This window comes from Chamaea fasciata, unplaced genomic scaffold, assembly GCF_029207755.1.
Source record: "Chamaea fasciata isolate MVZ Bird 193981 ecotype frontalis unplaced genomic scaffold, bChaFas1.0.hap1 SCAF_20, whole genome shotgun sequence".
NCBI classification, from domain to species: domain Eukaryota; kingdom Metazoa; phylum Chordata; class Aves; order Passeriformes; family Sylviidae; genus Chamaea; species Chamaea fasciata.
Window position 1 is genome coordinate 6,077,722 of NW_027094105.1, and position 24,344 is coordinate 6,102,065.

Here is a 24,344-nt window from a genome sequence, read left to right on the forward strand (position 1 = left end):
CTATGAGTTTTTAACTGTGGTGCAGGACGTAATTATCTCATTAAGGCGAGAGAGCCAGGCTTTTCCCAGGAGAGGTGACCTTGCTCCGGGGTTGATGGGGACCGGAGGAGGGGGGCGGTTGGAGGTGGAGGGGGGCCGTGTCCCCCGCTAACCTGCGGGTCACCTCTCCCTCCAGCCCCGCTCCCAGCCCACCCCATCCCTCCCCACGGAGCGCAGCCACTTACACTTGTTGATAGAAGCACTTAAAACAGGGCTGGGGGGGTGTGATGTGGATGGGATAAGGGGGGGAGGGAAGGGGGGGGAAGCGGGTCTCCCCCCCTCTCTGCCCCCCCTTTCCGAGGCTTGGCTGCCGGCGGGGCTCGGGCCCTGGCAGGGGGGCAGGTCGCAGGGCCGGGGGGGCGAGGGGCCGCCCCGCTCGGCTCGGAGCAGGGGCGTTTGTTTGAACAGCTCCAGAGCAAAGAGCAGGGGAAGAAAGTTTGGGCTGGGAGCGTGCTTTTTTCCCCAGACGTCAGCACAAGGCGGAACGGGGGCTGGGGAGGGAGCCGGACTCAGGGCAGCCGTGATTCCCCCCCCCCCCCCATTTAAAAAAAAATTGTAATCATTTTAATTTTTTCTCTTTTTCTTCTGGAGGGGGGTGGGTGGGAAAGGGGAAGGGGGCCGGGAAGCGGCCCGGCACCTCGGGGTGGGCTGCGGGCTGGGGGTGGGAGCCATGGACTCGGCGCCAGCCTTTGCCATGGACAAGCCGTTCGCCCCCGGCGCCGTGCGCGGCCCGGAGCCGCCCGAGAACGCTCAAAGCCGGAAAAACTTCAGCGTGAGCCACCTCCTCGACCTGGAGGAGGTGGCGGCCGGCATGAACGGGACCCCCGCGGCCGGTCCCCCGCCCGCCGGCAGCGGCAAGGCCATCCCGGAGCCGTCGGGAGGCAGCAGCGGCAGCGAGGCAGCGCCCCAGGACGGTGAGTCCCGCCGGCCCGGGATGGGCTCCCCGGGGATGGGGCAGCTTTGGGGATGGCGTGTCCCCGCCGCGTCCCCCCTGCCGCGGGCCGGCACCCCGGACAAAAGGGGGTCGGTGTCCCCCCGCCGCGGGGCGGGGAGAACGGGGGCAGCGGCTGGAGGCGAGGGGGGAGCCCCGTCGGGGTGAGCTGCAGGGTGCCGATCCCCCGACGGCTGGGGCAGAGGGAACCCGCACCGTGAGAAAGGGACCCCGCACCCGGGACGGAGAGCACAGGGACCCCGCAGCGGGGCAGGGTGCACAGGGACCCCGCAGCGGCACCGGAGGTGTCGGCTCCGGGACATTGCCGGGAGGTCGGTCGGTGCCGGGGCTGCGCGGCCCCGGGGTCCCCATTTCCCCCGGGGCTCCCGGTCTCGGTTTCCGGGCGCAGGGAGCGGGGGCGGCCCGGCGGGGCCGTGGGGACCGGGACTCAGCGGGTCCCGTCCCGGCGGCCGCAGCTGCGCGTCTCCGGCATCCACGGGGACAGAAGCGGGGCTGGGAGAGGAGAACGGGACCGACCCGGGACGCGGCTCATGGCGCTCGCTCCTGGCCGGAGGCGCGTTTGTACCGGGACAATCCCGCTCGCGTCTCTCCCTCTGAGCCGCTCCATCGGTCCAGCGCATCCCCGCTCCGGTCCCGGGCCGGGGGTGAGGAGGGTTCGCCCCATTCTTGGGGCAAAGCCACAGCGCAGGGGCAGCCGACAGCCCCCAGAGCCCCCCGGAGCCGGGTGTCCCCTCGGGACACTGAGGTGACAGAGGAGAGGCAGAGCGTGGGGTGGGGGTGCAGCCCCGCCATCCCCAGGTGCCCTCCTCGAGGGGTGGCATTCCCTAAAACTGTCTCCTGGCTGGGCTGTGCTACCCCAGGTTTGTTTTGTACAGCCCTGGCGTGCTGACAGCTCTGCCGAGGGTCTGACCCGCGCCTGGCCGGGGTGCACAGGCAACCCAGGAATCTGTGCTGCTGAAGGAGGCTCATCCCCTGCGGGTGCTTTCTCTGTCCCCTCCCGTGTCTCCTACGCTGCGGGCTGGTCTGAAGCATCTTTCTCCAACCCACAGCTCGTTCCCTGCACAATCTCCTTCCTTCACGGAGCAGCCCCACTGTGCCCCCAGCCTGCCTCTGCAAGCTCTGCTGAGGCTGGGCGCTGCTTTTTGGGATGGTATCTGGTATTTTCAGTGTAATTTTCCACCCTCCCTCCCTTTCCCTTGGGTTTTGTTTGTACTTTTGGCAGTGGCTGTGGGGCTGTGGGGAGGGTTTCTCCTGCCTGTGGGTCTGTAGGGGAGACAGTGTTCTGTGTGGGATCAGCGCAGCTTTTTGGAAACCCAGCCCGCAGCAGGCTCACAGGGCTGTTTGCAAAACAGCAGAGAAACTACTGCCCTGCTGGGCTCCTAATGCACCCTGAGAACTCAGTGTGGACCCAGTGTGATGCAAAAAACAGTGAGAGGCTGCACGATCACCACAAGCCTGTTCTTCACCCTAAAAGCCCATTCCTCCCGGGGCAGGGGCCCTGGGGTTTTCTCTGCGGATCCAGCAGTGCTGGCCCATGTGAGATATTCCCCATTAGCACCTGTTCTGGCAGGCTTGCATGGATGGAGGCACCATCAGCATCTGGAATGCTCTGACAAGCTGACCAGCAGTTGAAGCATTTCTGATGTTGAAAAACACCTGGGAGTTGAGAGCAGTGGGCAAGAAGAGATCAAGGAAACAGAGACAAGAACCTGTGAGCATGCAAAGCTGGACCTTAGAGACCCTTACCTGCTGCCACTGCCTTAACTGGGATGTCATTTCCTAAATTGACATGGGGAGGCCTGAAATACCGGGCAAATGTCCTGCCTTTGTGAGCATCAGCCTTTTGCTCCAGATCTGCGATGCTTTTGGCATCGGTGCAATGACAGCAAAGGAACTTTTACTGCTAACCTTATATTTTGTTGGCATCCTGAAACAAAACAGCCTCTCAGCGTTTTCTCTCATCTTCATCTTCACCATCATGGGGTTTTTCTGTCAGATGCAGGTTTGGAGCCCCACAGGTGGTGGCAGTGGGTTTGTTATGAACACAAGTGGACACGGTGCCCCTGCATCTCTCTGTAGGACGTGGCTCTGCATTCCAGCCAGGAACCATCGGGGTCCTTGTGCTGCTGGGCTGGAGGAAGAGCAGCCCTGAACCTGCTGTGAAGTTGCTGGTACCAGGCAGGGCTGACCATGGGCTGGGGGGCTGTGTTGGCAGAGCTGGCACAAGGATGCTTTAGGCAGCTCCAGGCTGTGCCCAGCAGACTGTGACCCCAACAGAACCCCTTCCCCTTCCCCAGGGAAGCAGCAGCGAGAGCTTCCCGTTCTGGAGGTTGGCAGAGAAACTCAGGGCAGGGGTTTATTCTCTGCAGAAGGGGATTCAAACCCCTCCTGACCTCACCCATCCCTGTCACAATCTGCTAATAGAAGTCGTGAGGCACATGAGGGATCTTCGGAGCGTCTCTTACTCCCCCCAGCCCACAGCCCTGCCTGCTGGAGAGGGTGGCTGGAGGCAGCCCCATGTCCGGGGCCCTTGGCACACCTCTCCTCCAGGAGTCCCTTGCAGGGCTGGCACATCCCTTCCCACTGCCACTTTTGAGGGCCGAAGCCGTGCCCAACTCCCTCTGCACCCAGGGGCTGCTCAGCCCTGAGTGTACCCAGCGCATCCTCCCGGGATGGTGAATACAGATACCTGTGTGACACATTGCTCTCGTGACACCCAAAAATCAGAACTCCCACAACCCAGGCAAGAGCAAGGAAAAGTCACCAGGGTGGCGAGAGCTCATTCACATCCTCATCTTCATCCTCCCCTGGAGTGGTGCAGCAGCCTCCCATCGAAAACCTTCGGCACAACTTCTGAGGTCTTGAAAGCTTGTTCACCTCCTTTCATTAGACTAACAAATAATGTGTAACGCGAAACATCTGTTAACAACAGCCCTTAATGTTCTCAAGATGATAAAGCAGGAGGGTAATTTTAGCCAGCAAGCCTTGACTGATGGCTTTTCAAACAATGAACTTACTTTTGGTGCCGCCTGGGGATGGGAGAGGGAGTCATGCACTGGCTCCAGCAGCCACTTTGGGGCTGAAAACTCAGAAAGAGTCACTTTTGTCACAGCTGAGCTGTGACCCCTCCAAGGGGATTTTTTGGCATGGGGCAGGCATGCATTGGCCATTTATTTGGCTACAGCCACTGGGACCTGGCAGTGGGATGGGGAGGTGTGGTGGCCTCTGGACATCCCATTTTCAGAACAGTCCCTGCAGCCCCTTCCTCATCCCCTGGGGCCCTCTGACCTGTTCTGAGGCTGTGAGGATGCTGAGCAGAGCAGTGATGAAGGAGAGAAGGAGCAGCACCCAAAGGGGCGGGGAGGATTAAGATGTTGTTACAACAAATTGGATTTAATTATGTAAACCGGAGTAGCTGAAAAGGGAGAAGTGAGGCAGGGAGAGACAAGGACCTGGTATCAGAGGGGAAAAGGGACTTGGTCCTGGAGGTAAAGTGGTGGCTGATTGCCCCAGGTAGCCCCAAACTCCTCCCAGGGCTCAGGTACCTTCCTTGGCAGAGCCATCCCAGCTGATGTCCCTGTGGTGTCCCAGTCCAGGGGCTGTGCTGGTCCTGGCTCACAGGACAGAGTTTGGCTGTGCTGCTTTGCCCTCCCAAATACCACTTGTCCCCATCAGACGTGGGCACAGCTCAGGGACACCTTGACCCCTCTGGCTGTGCTGGCAGGAGGCAGCTCTGTAACACCATGGCTGGGATGTGCCTTTGGGGATCTGCCCTCCCTGGGATATCTGTGCATCTGTGCACGTTTAATTGCTTGGCCACAATTAAACCCAGTGTCACTAACTCGTGGCCGATCCCCTGTGCCTGGCTCAGTGAGACTGGGCCATGGGCACAGGGACCCAGCTGAGGCCCCCCTGCCCTGTCACACCCATCAGACCTTTCTCTCCAGCTCCCATCTGCTTTCCACAGCCCCACAACTGCTGGGCATCCTCCAGGCTGCTCTGCTGGGAGGCCTTCCATGGTTTCTGGATGCCTGATGAGGGACAGACAGGGGTGTAGAGACCCTGCCACAGCCCCTGTGGAGGGGAAGAGGCTTTGAGAATTGTCTGATGGATGTGGCTCAGCTCTCTGAGGAGAGGCTTTTGTTCCCTAAAGGAAGTGTCCCTGCTTTTAGGGGTGGCACCACATCCAGCTTGCCATGGCTTGTGGGGTGAGGTTGGGGTACACTGGAGGGGGGCAGCAGGGCTGGGTGCAGGGTTTACAGCCCCCATCATCCCTCCAAACAGCAACATCCTCCCCAAAACAGCCCCAACCCAGGGTGCCTGTCTGCCCTCCCAGACTGGCCCTCCCTCAGGGCCCTTGGTGGGGACAGTCCCTGTTGGCAGAGCTGGCAACGGTGGCATCTGAAGCAGAGGGGGAGGTGAATCGTCTCTGTCCTTGTAAGGCCAGCCCAGCCGGTGGGTGGCAGTGGGACAGGAGCCATCCTTGCTCTCAGTCACCAGGCATCACCTCCCTGTCCCTAACCTGGGGACACCCCCCTGCCTGGAGGGCTCTGAGGGCTGCAGACCTCAGGACAAGGGGATTTTCCTCATGTGCCTTTGGGGGCTGCTGAAGTGGGATGATCCCCAGCCCTCGTCCAGTGCCTGATGCTGGCAGGTCCCCAGTGCAGCATCCATCAGCAGTTAGTCACTAAGTGCCAATTAATTCATGAGGCAGCTCCCCACCCTGGCCACCCCTCACCCCTCCACGTTTTGTTTTTGCTTACTGCACTGCTGGTGACAAGCAAGGATGGATGGATGGATGGATGGATGGATGGATGGATGGATGGATGGATGGATGGGAGCCTGACAGGTCTCAGCTCACCCTGAAGGTTTCCAGCCACTCACAGGGAGCTCAGCATATTTTTCCAGTCAGGAAAAAAGGGGCTGTGGGGAGGGACCCATCCTGTACACCCCAGGCTGATGCAGGGGACAGGGAACAGCCCCAACCTGCAGCGTGTTCCTGCTGCCAGGCTTCCCCCTCCCTCCACTGTGGTTCCTATCCTGTGTCTGTGCCACAGGAACACTGTCCTGCACAATGGACAAGAGGAAACTGGTCCCTCAGGTCTCATCTATCCAAAAACTGCCGTGGGGTGGGTGTGCTGCTTTCCCATGGCACAAGGAGGACAAAGGGCTGAATTAGGTCACCACCCTGCAGAACCAGCCAGAGCAGCACAAATCACTGCCAGGCACAGGCAGGGATGGGGTCACAGCTGGAAGAGACCCCTGGTCTCATGGAGCTTCTGGCATGGGGTTCACCCTGGTACCACCTCTGTGTGCTTCCCTGTGCCCTCCAGCCTGGAAGGGTGACACACACTCACCATCCCAGGCCTCACCCTTCTGCTCCTCCTGTGGTGACACTGGGTCACCATCCTGCTCTTCCCTGTGCCCTGGGCTGCTGTCAGGCTCTCGCTGACTGGGCTCTGATTTGGAGAAAATTTGCCCCCAGATGAGCTGAACATTCCACCTGGGCTCCAGGCTCCCCCTGCCCCAGCTCGGGGGGCTCTGGGCTGGAGCAGGGGCCCCAGGAAGTCGCGCTGCCCACGCTGAGCCCTCCCCAGGGCACAGGGGAACACATACCAGCACGTTCCTGCCGCGCTTGCAGGGCTCTGCGGGGTCCCCACACGTGCTCACTTCTGTGCGGGGAGAGCTGCTGCCGGAGGGGAAAGGGAAAAAAACCCAAACCCAGGGCCTGGGGAGATGGGAACCCTCTGGCTAGAGGAGCCCAAGAGCTGGAGTAGCCTTAACTGGGCCAGGAGGGCAGGAAAATCACTTTTCTCCCCAAATTCTCATTGCTGAGATTTTTCTCCGCTCAGCACCCCCAGTGATCCGGGTTTTGGCAGGCATTGCTGTGGGGGGTGCTCCTCCTGAAACCACTTTCCAGCAGGGGGAATAAATGTGTCACAGTGTCCAGAGGGGACAGTGGCGGGGTCCTGCATGTTGTGGGGACACAAGGCTTTGCCCCACTTCCCTGGGAGCCCTGGCAGCACCCACTGATGTGCTTTAGTCCCCAGCAGCAGCTCAGACACCCCCTGACACAGCCATGCCCAGCCCAGGAGGGTGTTGGGGTGCAGGGACACCTTGCCTGTCCCCCCCTCGGCTGTTGTGTCTCGCTCGACCAGGAACAGCTCAGTGCAAGACTATTTCCCCTCTCCTTTTGGGCTGTTATTTCAGGGAATGGGGCTGATTCACAGGAAAAATATGAAATTTCGACTCTGTGCAGCCAAGATGGGTGAATTTCAACGAATCAGCATTTTAAGAGAGCCTGGGCGTGTGTCTGTAGCTGGGAGGCTGATGAAATGATTTGGGGCTTTGAGGCTGCCTCGTTAGAAAATCTCCTCTCTCCCAGGGAGTGGTGCTGATCACCCCTTCACCCGAGGCTGATTTCCTCCAGCCACGGGGAATTATCTCCCCAGAGCTGTCAAATCAGTGAGCTGAAGGGAAGAGGTTTGAAGCAGAATTGGGACCTGGGTGTTTTGGGATTGGTAGAGAGTTGGTGTCCCCACACTGGCATCTCGTTCCCTCCCTGCAGCATGAGCTGAAGCTGGAATAAGTTATCCTTCCAGGATGGGATCCCTGAGCCAGGGAACTGGGTCAGAGCATCCTTTAAAATGCTGGGGCAGTGGGTTATGGCTGGGCTGAGCTGGGACTGAGCAAGGATTTAGACCAAGGTTAATGCAGATCAGGTTTTTCCTGGCTGCAAAAAGCCACTGGGATCAGAGTGGAAGTGTGGTGGGCAGAGACAGCCACCCCCTGCCTGGTCTTGGCGATGCCCAGAAGGGTCAGGGAGGATGGGAACAGCAAAGCTTTTGGGGAGAAAGGCCTGATTTGGGGTTTCAAGGCGGTTTTCTGATGCCTGTTGGCCAGGACTGCCCCAAAACTGCCAAACTGCTTGTTTTTCACTGGACAAACCCTAAATTTCCGAGAACTAACACAAAAATTCCTACCCTCGCCCTTGAGGCATTCCCGATGTTTGCCTTTGCCCGAGGGACACATGACCGCGGGCGATGTTTTCCAGCCTTCCCACGGCGTGACGAAATGCCCTGTCCGCGCTCCGCATCCCTCAGCAGACACTTCCCTGCGCTGTGCCGCCCCGGCGAGGAGCAGCCCCGGCCCCGGGACGTGCCGGGGGCATCGCTGGCACGGCGGGTGCGGTGCCCGCCCGCGGGGCAGCTCCTCCACCCCCGCCGGCTGCGGCTCCTCCGGCCGGGAATTGCGGGGTAAAATGCGGGATGCTGGTGCTGCAGGAAATTGGGGGGAAATTGCTCCAGTTTGTCAGGGAGTGAAACCATCCTGGGGACGTTAAGGGGACAGGCGGGGTCGCCTTTGCCACCTCGTGCCCTGCAGCCCCAACCCGTGCGCGGTGCGGGTGCAAACGGCAGCTTGGAGGGTGTTAATTGAGCAGGAGAGATAATGAGGCCGCGGTGCTGCTGTTTTCTGCGGGTTTAGGGGGGAAAACAGCCCCTGGGAGGCCGGGCAGGGCTGGGGGGACAGTTCAGGTCCCGGGGGATGCCGGGTGGGCTGAGAGCCTTCAGAGAGCGGCAGCGCCAGCCGCCCGCCCCCTCCCCTTCCCTCCTCATCCCCCTTTGAGTGCATATAATAAAGCAGCTTTTCAGCTGCGGCTGCAGTGATAGATCAGGAAGAATTGTATGAGTCTATTAAAGTCTGTGTGTCTCTGAATGGAGACTGTGGCTAAGCCAGGCGCCAGGCTCGCGCATTGAACCAGATGTGGAGAGGCGCCATCCTTTCCAGCCACTGAATCCGAGAGGCTGCAGGCTTCACACGCAAGGAAACTGGAGTGCACATGGCAGGGGAGCCGGGGGAGCGGCGGGGAGCAGCACATGGCAGCGGGGTGCTGGGGAGGGGGCACAGCCCGGCGCTCCCCGCAGGCACCGCAGCCCAGCCGGGGGCAGCGCTGGCACTGCGGGGCTCGGCCGCCTGAGCCGGCCCAGGCTGGGGATTGCACCCCGAGTCGTGCAGGGCATTGATGGGGGCAGTTGTGTTGAGTCCTGGGCTGCTCAGGGCATTGCAGTGTGTGTTTGGAGGGGCTGCTTCGCACCCCAAGATGTGCAGGGGGTTGGCATTGTACCGCAGGTCTGGGAGGGCATTGCTGGAGTAGGGTGAGGATTGTGCTGCACCCCAGGCTGTACAGGGCGATGCAGGGTGTGTGTGTGGGGGTTACACAGCACCCCAGGCTGTACAGGGCGATGCAGGGTGTGTGTGGGGGGGTTACACAGCACCCCAGGCTGTACAGGGCGATGCAGGGTGTGTGTGTGGGGTTACACAGCACCCCAGGCTGTACAGGGCGATGCAGGGTGTGTGTGGTGGGGTTACACAGCACCCCAGGCTGTACAGGGCGATGCAGGGTGTGTGTGGGGTTACACAGCACCCCAGGCTGTACAGGGCGATGCAGGGTGTGTGTGGGGGGGTTACACAGCACCCCAGGCTGTACAGGGCGATGCAGGGTGTGTGTGGGGTTACACAGCACCCCAGGCTGTACAGGGCGATGCAGGGTGTGTGTGGGGTTACACAGCACCCCAGGCTGTACAGGGCGATGCAGGGTGTGTGGGGGGGGGTTACACAGCACCCCAGGCTGTACAGGGCGATGCAGGGTGTGTGTGGGGGGGTTACACAGCACCCCAGGCTGTACAGGGCGATGCAGGGTGTGTGTGGTGGGGTTACACAGCACCCCAGGCTGTACAGGGCGATGCAGGGTGTGTGTGGGGGGGTTACACAGCACCCCAGGCTGTACAGGGCAGTGCAGGGGGAGGTGTGTGGCACTGAGCCGTTCAGGGGAATCATGCTGTACCCCAGGTCCTGCAGGGCGTTGCTGAGTGGAGAGGAATGTGTTGCACCCCAGGATGCACATGACGCTGCGGGGCTGTCAGGGGTGACTTGGGGGTGGCAGTAGCAGTGCTGGTGCAGGGGAGCACTTAGAGGACCTCGGACACAGCACTGGGGTGCAGAGAGCCTGGTCCTGCAGCAGCACAGCTGAGGAGGGCACAGGATGGGTCACGGGTAGCTCCTGTCTCCAGACTCCTGTCTCCTAAACCCACTGTGCTGCAGAGATGAGACAAACATGGAAGGACAGAAGGAAGGCAGGAAAAACAGAAAGATGCCATCCTGCTGGGGACAGCTGCAGCTGGCAGCTCCAGGGGCTGGTCAACCCATGGATCCCATGTCCCCAGCAAAGGTGTGAAGCAGAGTCTGTGCAGGGGACACAGGTGACATGGGGACAGCCACTACAGGGCTGTGGTGGGCTGGGCTGGGGCAGCTGCCACACTTCCTCCTCACCGATTTCACTTTCTCATCTGGGCTGGCCACATGGCTGTAATTTGGGGGTTGTAAATACCTCAGGGGAATTTTTAAAATTAAAAAAAAACCTGTTTTCATTTAAATTAAAAGACACTCAAGCATTTCTATTAGTATTAGAGGTTTATAAAACTTAAAACAAATGTTGAAACTAAACTACCAGGCAACGTCCACTTTGGGAAGCCCTCTGCATGTTTGACATGACCCAGTTACCCACTGGGCAGTAAGTTTTAATTTTGTATGAGGGTGTCAGGGTGCCCAGTGTGGCAGAAGGGTGCTTGGTGTCCCTGGGGACCTGGAGGGGATGAAGGCTTGGAGTGATGAAGGTGAGGGTCTCAGCTCTGCTGACCTTTGTAGAAGCAGGACACTGATGTTCCTTTCTCCATCCTGTCATCCCTTGATGTCCTCCCCTTGGCTGGCACCTGCCCCCACTGTCCCCACTGCCCCTGCCATCCCTGCCATCCCTGCCACGCGTGGCTCTGCTTTAACCTGGAAATAGTTAACCAGGCTGGGTTAAAAAAAAATAATTATAAAAGATACGAGCCACTTATTAAAATGAATGTTTTACAATAAATTTGGCGAGAGGCCACCGACCTCAAATGAAAACCAGACTGGAGGACAGCGATGCTGCTTGCTGGCAGGGGCTTCCAGGACGTCTGTGCGTGCAGGCACAGCCCACGAGGGTCCTCCCTGGAGTGGGGCTGGGATGGGGTCCCAGTGGGGCTCACGCCCTTCCCACAGCCTGGCCAGACATGCTGGTGGCCACGGTTGGTGGCCGTGGAATGGGCTCTCAGCAGGTGCTGGTGCTCTCTGGTCTAATGGGTGCTCAGGGATTTGCTGGCCTGGGTGTGAAAAACACCCTCTCGGCCTCAAAAAAGAAAAGGGACTTGGGGCAGTGGCAGTGGGCAGCAGGAGGGGACATCACGGGAATTCTCATCATCCCCCTTACCCCTGCCTGCCTCCTTTTCCCCCCCTTGGCAATGACCCTGATGCAATGGGCTCTCTGCTTTAGCCTCGTGGGGCTGGTGTTGGGTTTCAGTGCCAGATGCCATTGGGGCTGGCTTGCTTGGGCTTTTGCCTATTAAATTTCAAAAACCCACCTTTTTGGGGGGGCTGGGGAGGAGAGGAAGGCTGGGATCGCCATGCCAGGGGTCCCTGGCTGGGAGCCAGCCCTCCACACAACGTTCCTGCTGTGCAGCCCCGGCTGATTTGGTTTTGTTTTTCAAACACTGAGCAAAAGTCCCAGTGAGCTCTCAACACCGTGATGGCCTGAGGCACCCCCCATCCCCTTCCCAGCCCCCAGGAAAACTCACTTGGCAGTTAAATCCAGGATTTTGGTGGTGATTTGCACGCACAGGCGGGTGCTTACTCCTGGGCCGGCGCTTGCACAAGTCTCATTAGTGTTAATTAATGACATGTCTGTGCCCTGCTGGAAAACCAGGTAACCTTTTATGTCAGGTGGCTGCATGTGAGCGACGTTGGCACCTCTGTGGCTGCATCATGGACGCACCAAATGGTGCCTGAAAGGTCTGCAGGATGGGAAGGGAAGCAGCATGCTCAGCCCTGATGTAGGGCAGCAGGGTCTGTGCTGGCATTATCCATCATCTGTCCCACCATCCCACTCTCCAGTGGCTGTGGGGAGCCGCTGTGGCCATTCCCTCTGCCCAGACCCCTCACTGCGGTGCCTGGGGCTGACCCAAATCCCAGCATTTTGGCCACAGGGTCTGTGCTGGCTGTTTCCCTGAGCCACAGAGGCCCATTCACACATCTGAGAGCCACCACCATTGAGCTGGCAAAGAGGGGAGGCTGCATCCCCAGGGGAATGCATCCCCAGGAGCATCCCAGGGTGCTGCAGTGTGTGAGGTGCAGGACAGCCCAGGCGCTGCTCTCATCCCACCCCAAGAAAGTCTCCTGGCTGGGGGATGAAAGCAAGCTCTGCTGTGAATGTCTCCTTGCTGGGAAGGCTCCTGGCTGGTGGTGGCTGGGGGAGAGCCAGTGCCTTTTGTTGGTCCCTGGGCCTCCACTGGGGGGTGGTTGGCAAATGCACAGGAGAACAAAATGAAAATTCCTGCTCCCCCGTTGGTTGGTGCTGCTCGGAACTTGGCTTGGATCAGTCAAACCCACCACGCTGTCTTTTCCTGAGGCATTTGGCTGTGCTGGGAGGGCTTCAGCTCCTGCTACCCCAGCCCTGCAGCCACAAACATCCGCCTGAGGAGCCCTTTGGTCTGACACAGCCTCTCAGAGCATCCCTGCATGCCAGGAGCACCCCTCTCCATATCTGTCCTGTCTCCCCCTCTCCCCCTTTGGCATTTGCAGGGGACATCCAGACTGGCACCGCTGTGGATGAGTTTTTGGAGGCTCTGTGTGATCCCAGTCACTACTAGGAAAAGAGGGGTGCAAACCCCTCTGAGTTGCATGTTCCCCTGCCACGAGCAGGGAAGAAGCCAGGCCCTGCCAGATCCTGACCTCTCAAAGCCACTGTACCCAGCAAATCCGTGCAGACAGTGGACTTTCCCAGGAGCCTTTCCTCCTCACCATGCCATTCCTTGAGGGGCAGGCTCGTTGTGGAGCAGCACCCCAGCTTTGCCCCAGCTCAGCTCCTCCACAGCTCCATCCCCACGGAGTGCTGACACAATGGAGGCAGTGGTGGCTCTGGAGCCGGGACAGCCCATTGTGTCACACAGCCACAGCCTCCTGTGAGCACGCGGGACGCTCCTGGCAGCTCCCGGCAGCCCTGCGCCAGGCTGGGGTCACCCCGCCTGCCTCGGCCCTGGGAGGGAACATTTCTCCTGCAGGCCGTGGAGCCCAGGGGATGCTCTCAGCACTCCGGGTCCGGGCTGGCTGCCCTGGGCCGGTGCCACCGTCGGCGGGAGCAGCCAGGCAGTCTGAACCCCCACAAAGGCCCCGGCTCCGGCTCCCGGGGTGCGGGAGGCGGGTGGGGGGAAAGCACGGCCAGAGGCGAGTCCCGCGCCGGGCGCCAGCGCTGCCGCCGGCCGTCGAGGCTGTTTCTGGAGCGCTGGTGTCGGGGGGTGCTGATGGTGCCAGGCTCTGTGGTCTGGATCCTCACGCGGGGTTGGGCCTGGGGCCAGGGTGCTGGGGTGCATCCCGAGCCACTGAGCCTGGCGGCAGGATGTGTCCGTGTCACCTTCTCCAAAGGTCTGTCCACAGGCCGTTCCCATCCCAGGTGAAAGGTGGGTGATTCATTCTGTGATTCTGATGGCACCAGATCATTCTGTGATTCTGTGATTCTGACGGCACTATCTCTCCCCGATCCATGGGAGAGCGGACAGGAATTTCTTGTGCTGCTCAGCCTACTCCCCTTACTCCCACCAGAGCTTTGTGACCAGAGATGTTCCCCAGCCCCTTCCTGAGGCTTGACAGCATCCCACCAGCCCTGCCTCCTCCTTCAGGGAATGTGGCTGCAATTAATTCATTAAATGCTTCCGCTGACGCAGGAGCTGGCTGTGCCAAAACACCATTCCTGGGGCCTGGCCTCAGCTGGGTGAGTGCCGTGCTGGGCTGTGCAGGAGCCTCTGGCCGGGGCAGTAGCCTCTGGCATGGTGGGAAGTGCTGGGAATGTTCAGGGGCTCCTGAGCACTCAGAGCCTCAGGGCTTTGCCTGCAGCCCTGGGGGTTTCACCAGCTTTCAACTTTCAGCGCATCCTCTCTAAATCACAGCACAAGACTTGGCTGGCTGGTTCCTCACCTGGTGTCTCCAGCATCTGCTTCCCTTCATTCTTTTCATTGTCTTCCTCCTTCCTCACTGTGACTTCTGATCTTCTCCCTCTTAAGCATCTGGGTTTTGCAGCATGGCTGCCCTTGCTCCAGAGCTCACTGGAGAGCCAGCTCTGAATCCACTCACAGCTCTCGGCAGTGAATTTGGTGGCTAATTCCGGGCTGAAGCCATCCCTAAGGGAAGCAGTGTCTCATGACATGGGGATCTTCCTTTTCACGTTCTTTCTGTTCCCAGTACCCCTCTAAACATCATGTTCCCAATACATTTGCTGCACTAATCGTGAGCTAAAAAAAGGCGTCAGTGCCACCACTGGATTCCCAGCACAGGCTGGACACATCCCCACTGAGGAGCAGGGATGTTGCTGGCTCAGCCAGGACCTTCCTGGTTTGTTCTGGCTTTCAGCAGGACTTGCTGTGATGGGTGCTCAGACACCACACACCATGCAGGGGTGCAAGGGGAAAACCTCCTGGGCTCTGGGGGTGCGGGCTGTGCATGGAGCATCCCTGGGTCTGCAGCACTGCTGGGCAGGATCTTCCCAAAAACAGGGTGTCTGTGTGGCTGGGGGTAGCAAACTGTGGTGCTGGGTGGTTTCTGGCTGGTGCAGAGGCAACTCTATAACCATAAAACACGCTGCTGCTGCCTGTCAGTGAGCACAGGCTAAGGCCCCCCGGGACAGCCTTGGCCTCTTTCTTGGTCCAGGCTTTTGCTGCTCCTTTTTAACAGAGACACTTTTCCCCCAGCAAAACTGGCAGCCTGTAAAAACGTGTCAGCGTTTCAGTTTTTTCACAATTAATGAGGTGAAACATCCTCGGAAACATTTCGCTGTAATGTTTCTCCAGTAGCTGGGACTTGCCCCTCTCTTAAATTTTTCATGTGTGCCACTTGAGCCGAGAAAGTTTCCTTTGGACTCAGCACATTTGGACCCCCCCAGCTTCAACCTCCCCCCAGAGCCTTCAGCATTCCCAGGGTCTTTGTGAGGCTGGGGCTGGGCTGGAGGGGGAACAGGGAGTGGCCGTGGGTTGGGATGAGGAGGTGGGAAGCTGGGGAGGGGCTGACAGCCCTTGTTCCCCAGGGATGCCCTGTCCCTCATATCCATGGATGTTCCCAGGATGGGTTTACACCTCACAGCATCATGCCAAGCAAAGCTGGGGCTGGCATCCTGTGGGCAGGGGTTGATGGCCCCAAAGGCTTCTCCCCTGGGTACTGGGATGAAACCGTGCAGAAAATGGGAGTTTCACCAATGTGGTTTTGCGCTCAGGTTGGTGCTGTGCTGGTCCTGTGCACCCAGGCTGGGCTCTCTGGTGGGTGCAGGAAAGGCACCGTACTTGGGTGACTCGGCACGTGTGGAGGGGCAGGTTCCTGGCTGCTTCTCAGCCCCCTAGGCTTTCCAAGATGATTTGGGGAGATTAAAGACCTGTTGTGGTGTAGGCATCTCTCACCATCCCTTTTGCAACGAACCCTGTCCTTCCTGTGCCCATGAGCAGGGACAAATGCCCAGCTGCCCTTTGGCCTGTGGAGCATCCCTCCTGCCGTCTCACCTCCCAGCAAAGCCCTGGTAAAACCTCCCCTGGGATCCCAGGCTGTTCCCAACTCCGTCCCAAGGCAGGGTGGTGTTGGAAGTGGCTGCTGGAAAGAGAGGTCATCTGCACTTGGCAGCACATGCACGCCCAGATCACACCTTAGCTTTGGGTGTCTCAGCTGAAGGTTGTGGAATAAAAGGAGCTGGAGTGGGCACACACCATGGAGGGGCAGTTCCCACACCCCAGAGCTTTGCCCCAGCTCGCTGCAGTCTGAGGGGAAAGGCTCCCTCCCCATTGCATGATTTAGAGGAACAAGTTAAACAATTGCACATGAAACTTTGGCAGACGTCATCGCCGGAGCTCTCCTCGCTTCCCCCGAGTGTATAAAGGGATGAAGGGAGTGCACATGTTTACCGAGAGAGACCATGGGAGAAACGAAAGACATTGTTTTTCCAAAGGATTTCTTGGCTGTAAAAGACCTCCACCACCCTGCGGCTTCCCTGATGAAGGCCCAGCGTTAATTTGTTAAATCCACATCAAGTGCCCAGAGAACCCGTTGTTTATTTTTGCTAATTCAGCTGGCCGAGATCAAATTGGGGTTTTATTTGTTAAGGATAAACCTTAATTAATAAAAGCTATTTATTTGGCTTGAGCCGGCCGCAGCCTGAGGGTCAGATATGCCACGATCATTATTTCAAGTAAAACAAACCCAAAATGTCTCTCAACAGTTTGAAAAACGTAGAAACTTAGAGGGCTGAATTTATTTGTCTTAGGAAGAATTTACAGCTAATTCCCTCCAGGCTATTTCAACCCTTAAATTATACCCAAGAAGAAAAAAGGAGGGAAAAAAAATGCCATTCCAGGCGTAGTAGGGAAGTAAATGGTACAGCAGATTTGATCATTTTGGCTGGGGGGGAGGGGGGGTGTGAAAAATTTAAAGCTTAAAGGGTCTTTGGCAAACTGCTCACAAATAAATGGAATGTGTGAAATAATTTAATGACAGAAAACTGTTCAGGGCCATGGGGGCTGTGGCGCAGTGGAAAATGAAACACGTTGGAGGAGATGTAGCCTGGGCTTTTTGCGTGAGAGGGTTGAACTTGCTGCCTTCTGACCTGAAGAATGGGGGTGTTTGCACCCCAAAGCCAAGTGGTGGAGTTGGATTCAGGAAAACTTATCCCAGGATGTGGCGGTACTCATAGGGAGAGGGGTTTGCAGCAGCCCCTGGGGAAGAGACAGGCCGGCGGTTGGCTGAAGTGGCCATCTGGGGTAGCAGGGACAGTGCTGGGCAGTCACCATGCTCTGGATGAGCACTTTGCAAAGAAACCCCCCAAACTGGGTGTCCAGAGGGGAGACTGAGCATGGCTGGCAACAAAGCCCATCCCTGAAAGATGTCCCAAGGGAGCATCCGTGTTTCCAGGGCACAGGCAGGTGGGCTGCTGGGATTGTCAGTGCTGGTTGATCTGGAGCTGCTGCTCTGAGGCTGTTTACTGGGCACTAACGGAGCTCGTAAGTCAAAACCAAAGCCGTGGTGGAAATGGAGTGAAAATTGCCTCCTTACAGTGCTCAACAGCAGCTGTGGGAGCTTGGGGGCCCTGCCAGTGTAAGGGTTCCCCTTGGCAAGCCCAGCACCAAGGCTGAGACCCGCCAAGTCCTTCCTATGGTAAACTAATGGAAGCACAGAGGGAAAAGGCAGGAGTTGGAGAAGGAGGCTTGGTTGGTGCCCAGCTGAACCAGCACAGCTCTGACCTGGGGTGGTGGTGCCTTTGCAAATGGGGCAGGACCCAAGTTCTCAGTGTGGCACAGTCCAGACTTCCCAGCATTGGTGCTCCCACAGGGGGAAGGGTTTTGGGGTCACTCCCGGCACCCCACGGCATCCACAGGGCACAGCACTGCTCCTAGGCTGCTGCTGCAGCTCTCAGGCAGCACTTCCTGAGGCAGGACAGCCCAGAGAGGAGGCTGGAGGTTACCCAGGGCACACCCAGCGCCCCAAAACTCATCCACATCACAAGTGAAAAGTCTCCTGTCTTTCCTAACACTCTGGGGCAATACAAGGCTTTTTTTGTGATTTACATTGGGCCCATCCTTCTCTGTGCAAAGTCCCTGCACCTCCCTCTCCCCATCCTCCCCCGCATGTCATCTTTCGTTATTCAGTAATGTTATCCCCCGTGTTTTCCCCCTTTCCCTGCATTTCTTTTCCTTTCAGCGGAAATTGTAATCAGTGGAAGATAAATACAGGGAAGGTGGCTGGGGGGAAGGCTCAGGAGCCCCTCTGACCTCAGGGTTGGCCAACCAAACTGGTCCCTCCAGCCCAAATGAACCCCCAAATTGTACCTGACAAAGGCAAGGGTTTGGCTTTCTCCATAATCTCCCCAAGCACTGCTTTGGGACAGAACGATGTTGGTGGGAAGCTGGTTTTAAGTTTGTGCAATTACAAACTCTTATTCCTGGAAGTCCAGGAATGGGAAGTGGTTTCCAATTCCTCCATCAAGGTGTCAGCAGGTCTGGTTAAATCCAAGTCCTGCTGATGCCAGTGAGAGGACAGGGCGTCTTCAGGGGACCCAACTCATCCCCATTCCCATTCCTTTTTTGATGCCACAGAGGATTTAGCTGTGCTCAATTTTGGGAAGCTGATTTGGGTTATTAAAGCATCTCTGACAGAAGAGATCCAGCCTGACTGTACATTGTAAACCTGTCAGACACTCACCACCAGCAATTAGGGTGGCATTTGTCTGGTCCCATAAGCCTGCAATGCCTGAGCTAATGAGGAAATGATGTTGATGCATTACCAAGGCTCATCCCTAAGCAGAGCAGAGGATCCAGGCAGGCACTCCATGTGTGGAGCTGCCTCCCTGCCATACAGAGATGGCCTGGAAAAGGGGTAGAAGGTCCCTCTGTTAAAAGCAGCAATAGGGGCTGAACAAAATGGCCCAAAGCTGGCATGGCCCAGGGTTTGCAGGTCTCCAAAAACCCAGGAACCACTGGCGCTCGGACACATCCTGATCCAACTCTGGTCTTAAACCTCGATCCCAGCATGACTGCCAGCCCCACAGGGGAAGCACTCAGCACCACTTAATCTCCTGTGGCTGTTTAGCTCTTCCTTCTGTGGGTTTGGGGAGATAAACACCAGCCAGAAATGTGACCAGATACTACAGAACTGGACTGAGAATTGATTTTAAAAAACTTCCCCTCCTCCTCCTTTCTTTCAGCCCAATTAGAGTGGGTGAGAGAGATCATCACTACGGAAAAGTCCTATAGCCAGGTTTAAATTGAGGATGAAGCTGAAGGGGGCTTATAAACTTTATTTTTACATTTCTCAGGGTTCTGTTGAAACCATTGCCAGTTTGGTGAGGGGCAGTGGGTGCCCTTGTGACTACGCCTTTTGAACCAAACCCTGATCTACCATTTCCCCAGAAGCCCTGTGGCATGGTCATAAACCCACATGGAAACCTCTCACCCTCTTACATCCTGTAGCTCTTTCCCAGCCTGATGGTTCCCATTTCAGTCCCAAGCTCCCAGAAAACTCAGGAACAACCATGGCTGGACTTCATGTATTTTAATCCAGTGCGGCTCGTTAGCTCACTGAAGGAAAACAGGACCAAAAAAGGAGTTTAACTAAAAGGGGCAACTGGAAAGCAGAGACTGGCAGGACATTTGAAGCTGCAGGAACAAGTGCTGGAGGGAATTCTGAGAATTTTATTTGTGAGCCTTTAAACACGATTGGTGGCAAAGGGCAGCCCATGGCTTCCTGGCTGGGGAAAGGGTCTCAGACCCACACATATTTCAGGCACTGTCCATCGTGTCTTCACCCAGCCAAGAAGGCCATGTCCAAAATACAAGATCACAGATTGCTGATGGTCAACCAAGGTCAAGTTGTACCTACAGCACAATAAAAGACCCAGAGAAATGCTACTGGCTGCAGAGAGGCCTTGGGAGAATGGCGTAGCTGGGCACATAGGGGTACTAGGGACTTGATGAAAAACTTTATGTTGGATGTTTCATGGCTTGAATTATTCAGAGTTAAGGTGCAAGAAGGTTTTTCTGGCCTTAAAAATCTTGGGAGTTTCCTCCTGCACTTGATGGTGTCTTGACAGCATCAGAGTTAATATCCCTTCCAGTAGATTTTGTTTGTTGCTCAAGCATTATCTGAAAATGCTGCACTTGTTAAATAAGTATCACGATCAATATTATTAGCAAGTATTTAATTTGTGAGCACACTCAGGGAATGGTGAGTTCTGCCACCCTGGCCTCTGCAGTGATATAGAGCAGCAAGCCCCAATATACCCCTGCCATGAATCAGAATGTCATAAAATTATTAACATTTCAAATAATTCCAAAATGCTTTCCCACCCGTAGGTACAGATTGGATCCAGATGCTTTATTAACAGAAAGAATCATTAACCAGTACCTCCACAAGGGAGAACGACAGCGAGTCGTGCTCCCCACAAAGCCTTTGCAGGCAGCTGTCTGGGTGTCTCGGAAAAAGGCTTCATAAACTCGCCCAAACCTTCTGATATTAGTGACAAAGAGGAGATTAATCTCAGCCTGGCTGACAGCCCAAGATCAATACTGAGAAACCAGACTACACCCTCAGCTTCATGTTTCCATGAGCCAGCAAAGCCAGAAATAAACACTGCGGAGGCTGAGCCCTGCGAGACGAGGTGCCGCTTGTTCTGAGCTCTGAAGACCAGGGTTGGAAGAGCAGATGCTTGGCTGCAGTCCTGTGTCACCTTGGGGACGTGCCACAGCTGGGGCCTCAGGGGGTGCTGGAAGTGGAAGCTGAGACCCACATCTTGGGGGTGTTTTGGTGCTGAGTTTTCATCACCATTCATGAAAGCTTGACTTAAAGTCTTAGCAAGAGCTGAGCCCCAGCTTGGATCAAGTGCAGCCCCCAAATACACTGAGACTGGTATTCGAAATCAGGTCCACATGGTTTTAGCCAGATGTGAAACCACTACAGGCCTTGGTAAATTTTGGGATTAACCCTAAGCTCCAGCAGGTCCCAAAATAGGTTTTGATTCTCATGGACATCACAGGGTTGCAGCTGCCCAGAGAGTTGCAGGTGCCTGGAGGGAGCATGGCTGGCACAGAGCAGGACACTGCAGACCCCCAGGAGGGCTTAAGCCTGGCTGGGTTCTGGGGTCTCACAAGGGTCTGGCTCTCATGTGGCCTCTGTTCTTTCCCCACAGGCGAGAGCCTGAGCCCAAGCTGCGGGGCAGCCAAGAGGAAGAAGAAGCAGAGGAGGAACCGCACCACCTTCAACAGCAGCCAGCTGCAGGCTCTGGAGAGGGTCTTTGAGAGGACACACTACCCCGACGCCTTTGTGCGGGAGGAGCTGGCGAGAAGGGTCAACCTCAGCGAGGCCAGAGTCCAGGTGAGCACAGGTTTGTGTGGGAGAAAACAAGGCCCTCTTTCTTGCCCCCCAGGCAGGAGGAGCAGAGACTGTCCCCTCCCTTGTTTCATCCTGCACCTCACCATGACCCATAGGACAGATGCTCGGGACATCCCTGCTCTCACTGGGTCCCCACTGATCACCTTTCCCCCATCGCAGGTGTGGTTCCAGAACCGGAGGGCCAAGTTCCGCCGTAACGAGAGGGCGATGCTGGCCAACCGATCGGCATCGCTGCTCAAATCCTACAGCCAAGAAGCGGCCATTGAGCAGCCCATGGCACCACGACCCACTGCACTGACCCCGGAGTATCTCTCTTGGACCAGCACCTCCCCGTACAGGTAGGTGGAGGCTCTGGAGGAGCTGGGGAGGAGGTGGCTGTGGGGCAGGGCTGCCTAGAGACCATCCAGTGCCGTAGGAATGCAGCCCTGTGCCACTGCTGGGGATTTGGGGAGTTTTATGAGGCTGAAAGGAGCTTGTCTGACTTGGCTTTGGGAACCATTTCAACTCTGTCTAAGCATCTGCTGCCCAACGCTGAGCAGGCTTCCCTGTGTCCCCACATTTCAGGGTTGGAGCAGGCATCCTGGTCCTCGCAAGGGATTTGCTTGGCCTTGTGCTGACCCTTCCCACATCTCGGCACAGGAGGTGGCATGGGTCCCTTCTGGTTCCCAGCTGTTCATGTTCAGCCATCACATCCAAAAGCACAAAGCAGGGCCTCCTGGTGCATAGTTTGAGGGGTTCCCACATCCATCCAAGCACATAAAAATGCTGAAGCCTTGGCTGTTCTTGTGAGAGATCTCCAAGAGGGAACAGCCAGCCTGGCCTGGGAAGCCAGCAGGACCACAAAGGGCATGGGGACTTCTCCATGGGCCATTGCCTCATTCCTCCCTGCTCTCTCCCCGCAGCACTGTGCCCTCGTACAGCTCCAGCGGGACCGCAACGCCCACCCAAGGGGTGAACATGGCCAACAGCATCGCCAGCCTGCGCCTCAAAGCCAAAGAGTTCAGCCTCCATCAGAACCAGGTGCCGACCGTGAACTGAGCAGGGCAAACCCCATCCCATGGCCTCCTCCAGGATACAGCGTGGAGCTCCTGTGCCGGTCCAGGACAAACCTGCTGCCTGCCCAACACACATGCCACTCATCCAATGTCTCAGCATCTTCTCTCCTCTTCCCTTCCCTTCTGAAGGTAGAGTCAGTCCCAGGCCGAAGTGGCACATAATTATAGCCACATATGGAGCGAACTTGGTTAGAAACTTGCTTTTCCGCACACCCTTATAATAACGGCTATATATACACACATACCCCCCACACGCTCTTTGAGGACAAACAGACTTGCCAAGGGAACAAGAATTTGCTTCCAAACATGGAAGGATCTTGGACTATTGGATTTGACCAATTTGGGTATCTTGCCCAGAGAGCCAAAGAGTTATTGGGTCTTCTCCTCCCGCAGGGACAGTGTGGGTGGATCACGAGCCCCCCTTTCCACCACGCTGTGACTTGCGGCGCTCAACTGTGTGTGCCAGAGCTGATCCATGTGTCCGTTTCTTTGTGCAACCCCAGCCACAGTGTGGGGTTTGGGATTCCCAAAGTTTGGGACTTTGGGAAGCTGATGGCTCACCCATGCCATGGCCAGGCCTAGCCAGCCCTCTGCACTGTTGCTGCCTGCATTTAGGAGCGGCCTATGCTGATGGCATCAGGCTTTGTCCCTTCCCAGAGGGACAAGCAGTGCTGCAGCATCTCAACAGACCCGCCTGGAGCCTGTGAGCTCTCCTGTGAGCTGGGGATGCATCGCCAATCCCCAAGCAGGCACCGCTGCCCTGCCTTGGTGGATTTGCCAGCGATTCTGCAGAGCCCCAGGTCATTGAACCGTCCCAGGGAATGAGAAAATTGGAAAAAGCTGTTGGGTTTCAGCTGAGTAGGCGGCTCCCAGCGCTTCGTGCCAACGAAGGCTTCGCCTTCCGGAGGCACAGCCTCCCCGTCGGCAGCTCCGCAGATGTGCTCGGGGGTCTGGGGCCGGCAGCTCCATGGGGGGAGGCTTTTTTGGTTTTGCAGAAAAGGAAATGGTTTCCCCCTCATCCCACCCTGCTGCGCAGCCTAATGAGGCTCCAAGGTGGGATGTGCAGGGGGATAGACATGGGGTGGGCAACCTGGCCCTAATCCATGGGACTGAGCTGTGGAGGGACACAGCCTCCACGTTCCCCTGCCAGTTCCACAGCCAGAGTGGTGGAACTGTGGTGTCCCTGTGGACAAAGCCCACTGGAAACCAGATCACCTTTTCCTCACCCACTGGAAAGAGCCACCAGCCATGCACGGGGATACCACCAGCTCAGAGGGGTGGCCTGGGCAGAGAAGACAGCAGCCCTCCTTCCATGGAAGGGGTTGGTTTGGGGGCTGCAGCAATAGAGCTGAGGACAAAAAGAGCACTTGCTGAGGTGCCTCCACCAGGTAAACATCCTCTGGTTGGTGACACTGAGGCTGCAAGTGCCACAGCTGCAGAGTGCCCACCTGAGTCCCCACAGCTCCCAGGAGCATCCTCTCCCATTCCCACTGGGGCTCTCACTGCAGCTGCATGTGGGACCAGTGGCTGTGACACAGGAGCCTTCAGCTGCACCCCAGGCAATTCCAGCATGGGTGGACTCACCCAGCACCCAGAGATGGAGTCCTGATGGGAGAACCATCTCCTCTGCCTGGGGGTGAACCAGCCCCTCCATCCTGCCTCCAGCCCCTGTCCTCTCTGCTCTACTGTGCAGCCCCCAGTTGGGAACAGCTACCTTCTCCTCCTCAAGTTTGGCAGGCGGGGAGAGGGCACAGCCTGACTGACACTGTCCACCTCATCCAGGGAGCAGTGTCACCCTAAATACCCACCCTCTGCCCCCATCCGTATTTCCAGGGCTGGTGTCCCTCCCATTTGTCATGCCAGAAGAAGAGCACACAGCTCCCCACAGTGCACAGAGACCTGCCAAGCCAGGGGGAAGAGGGATCTGCTGTGGATCAAATCACCCTGAGAAACACCACTGGGGGCAGGAGGAGGGGGCTGGGGGGGATCCTATTCCCATGGAAAGCACAGGGCTCTTTTTTCCAGTTATACAAGATGAAACCACAGGGATATAAATGTCGCTGCCTCTTTGAGAACATTAATGAAAATAAACCCATTTAATAGTTTGCAGATGCTGTTTCTGTAAACCTAAAAAAAGCAGGGAATAAATATTTCTTCACTAAATATCTATATGTATATATATATTTGAAAACATTTGCTCCTAATCTTAGGGCCCCTCCTTTGCTGTGCTTTTGGCAGCTTATCACAGCTTGTCAGTCAATGCTGAACTCACCAAGAAGAGATACAAATTGCACCCATGGAGGGGT

General features: G+C 57.1%; 1 protein-coding gene across 1 annotated transcript; it reads left to right on the plus strand.

The window, feature by feature from the left end:
- Positions 1 to 709: 709 nt before the first annotated feature.
- On the plus strand, positions 710 to 24,061 carry PRRX2 (paired related homeobox 2). Its single transcript, XM_066201102.1, has 4 exons — positions 710 to 953; positions 20,781 to 20,965; positions 21,143 to 21,321; positions 21,886 to 24,061. The coding sequence occupies exons 1-4, from the start codon at positions 710 to 712 to the stop codon at positions 22,019 to 22,021; spliced, it is 744 nt and encodes a 247-aa protein (XP_066057199.1). The 3' UTR covers positions 22,022 to 24,061.
- Positions 24,062 to 24,344: the final 283 nt, after the last annotated feature.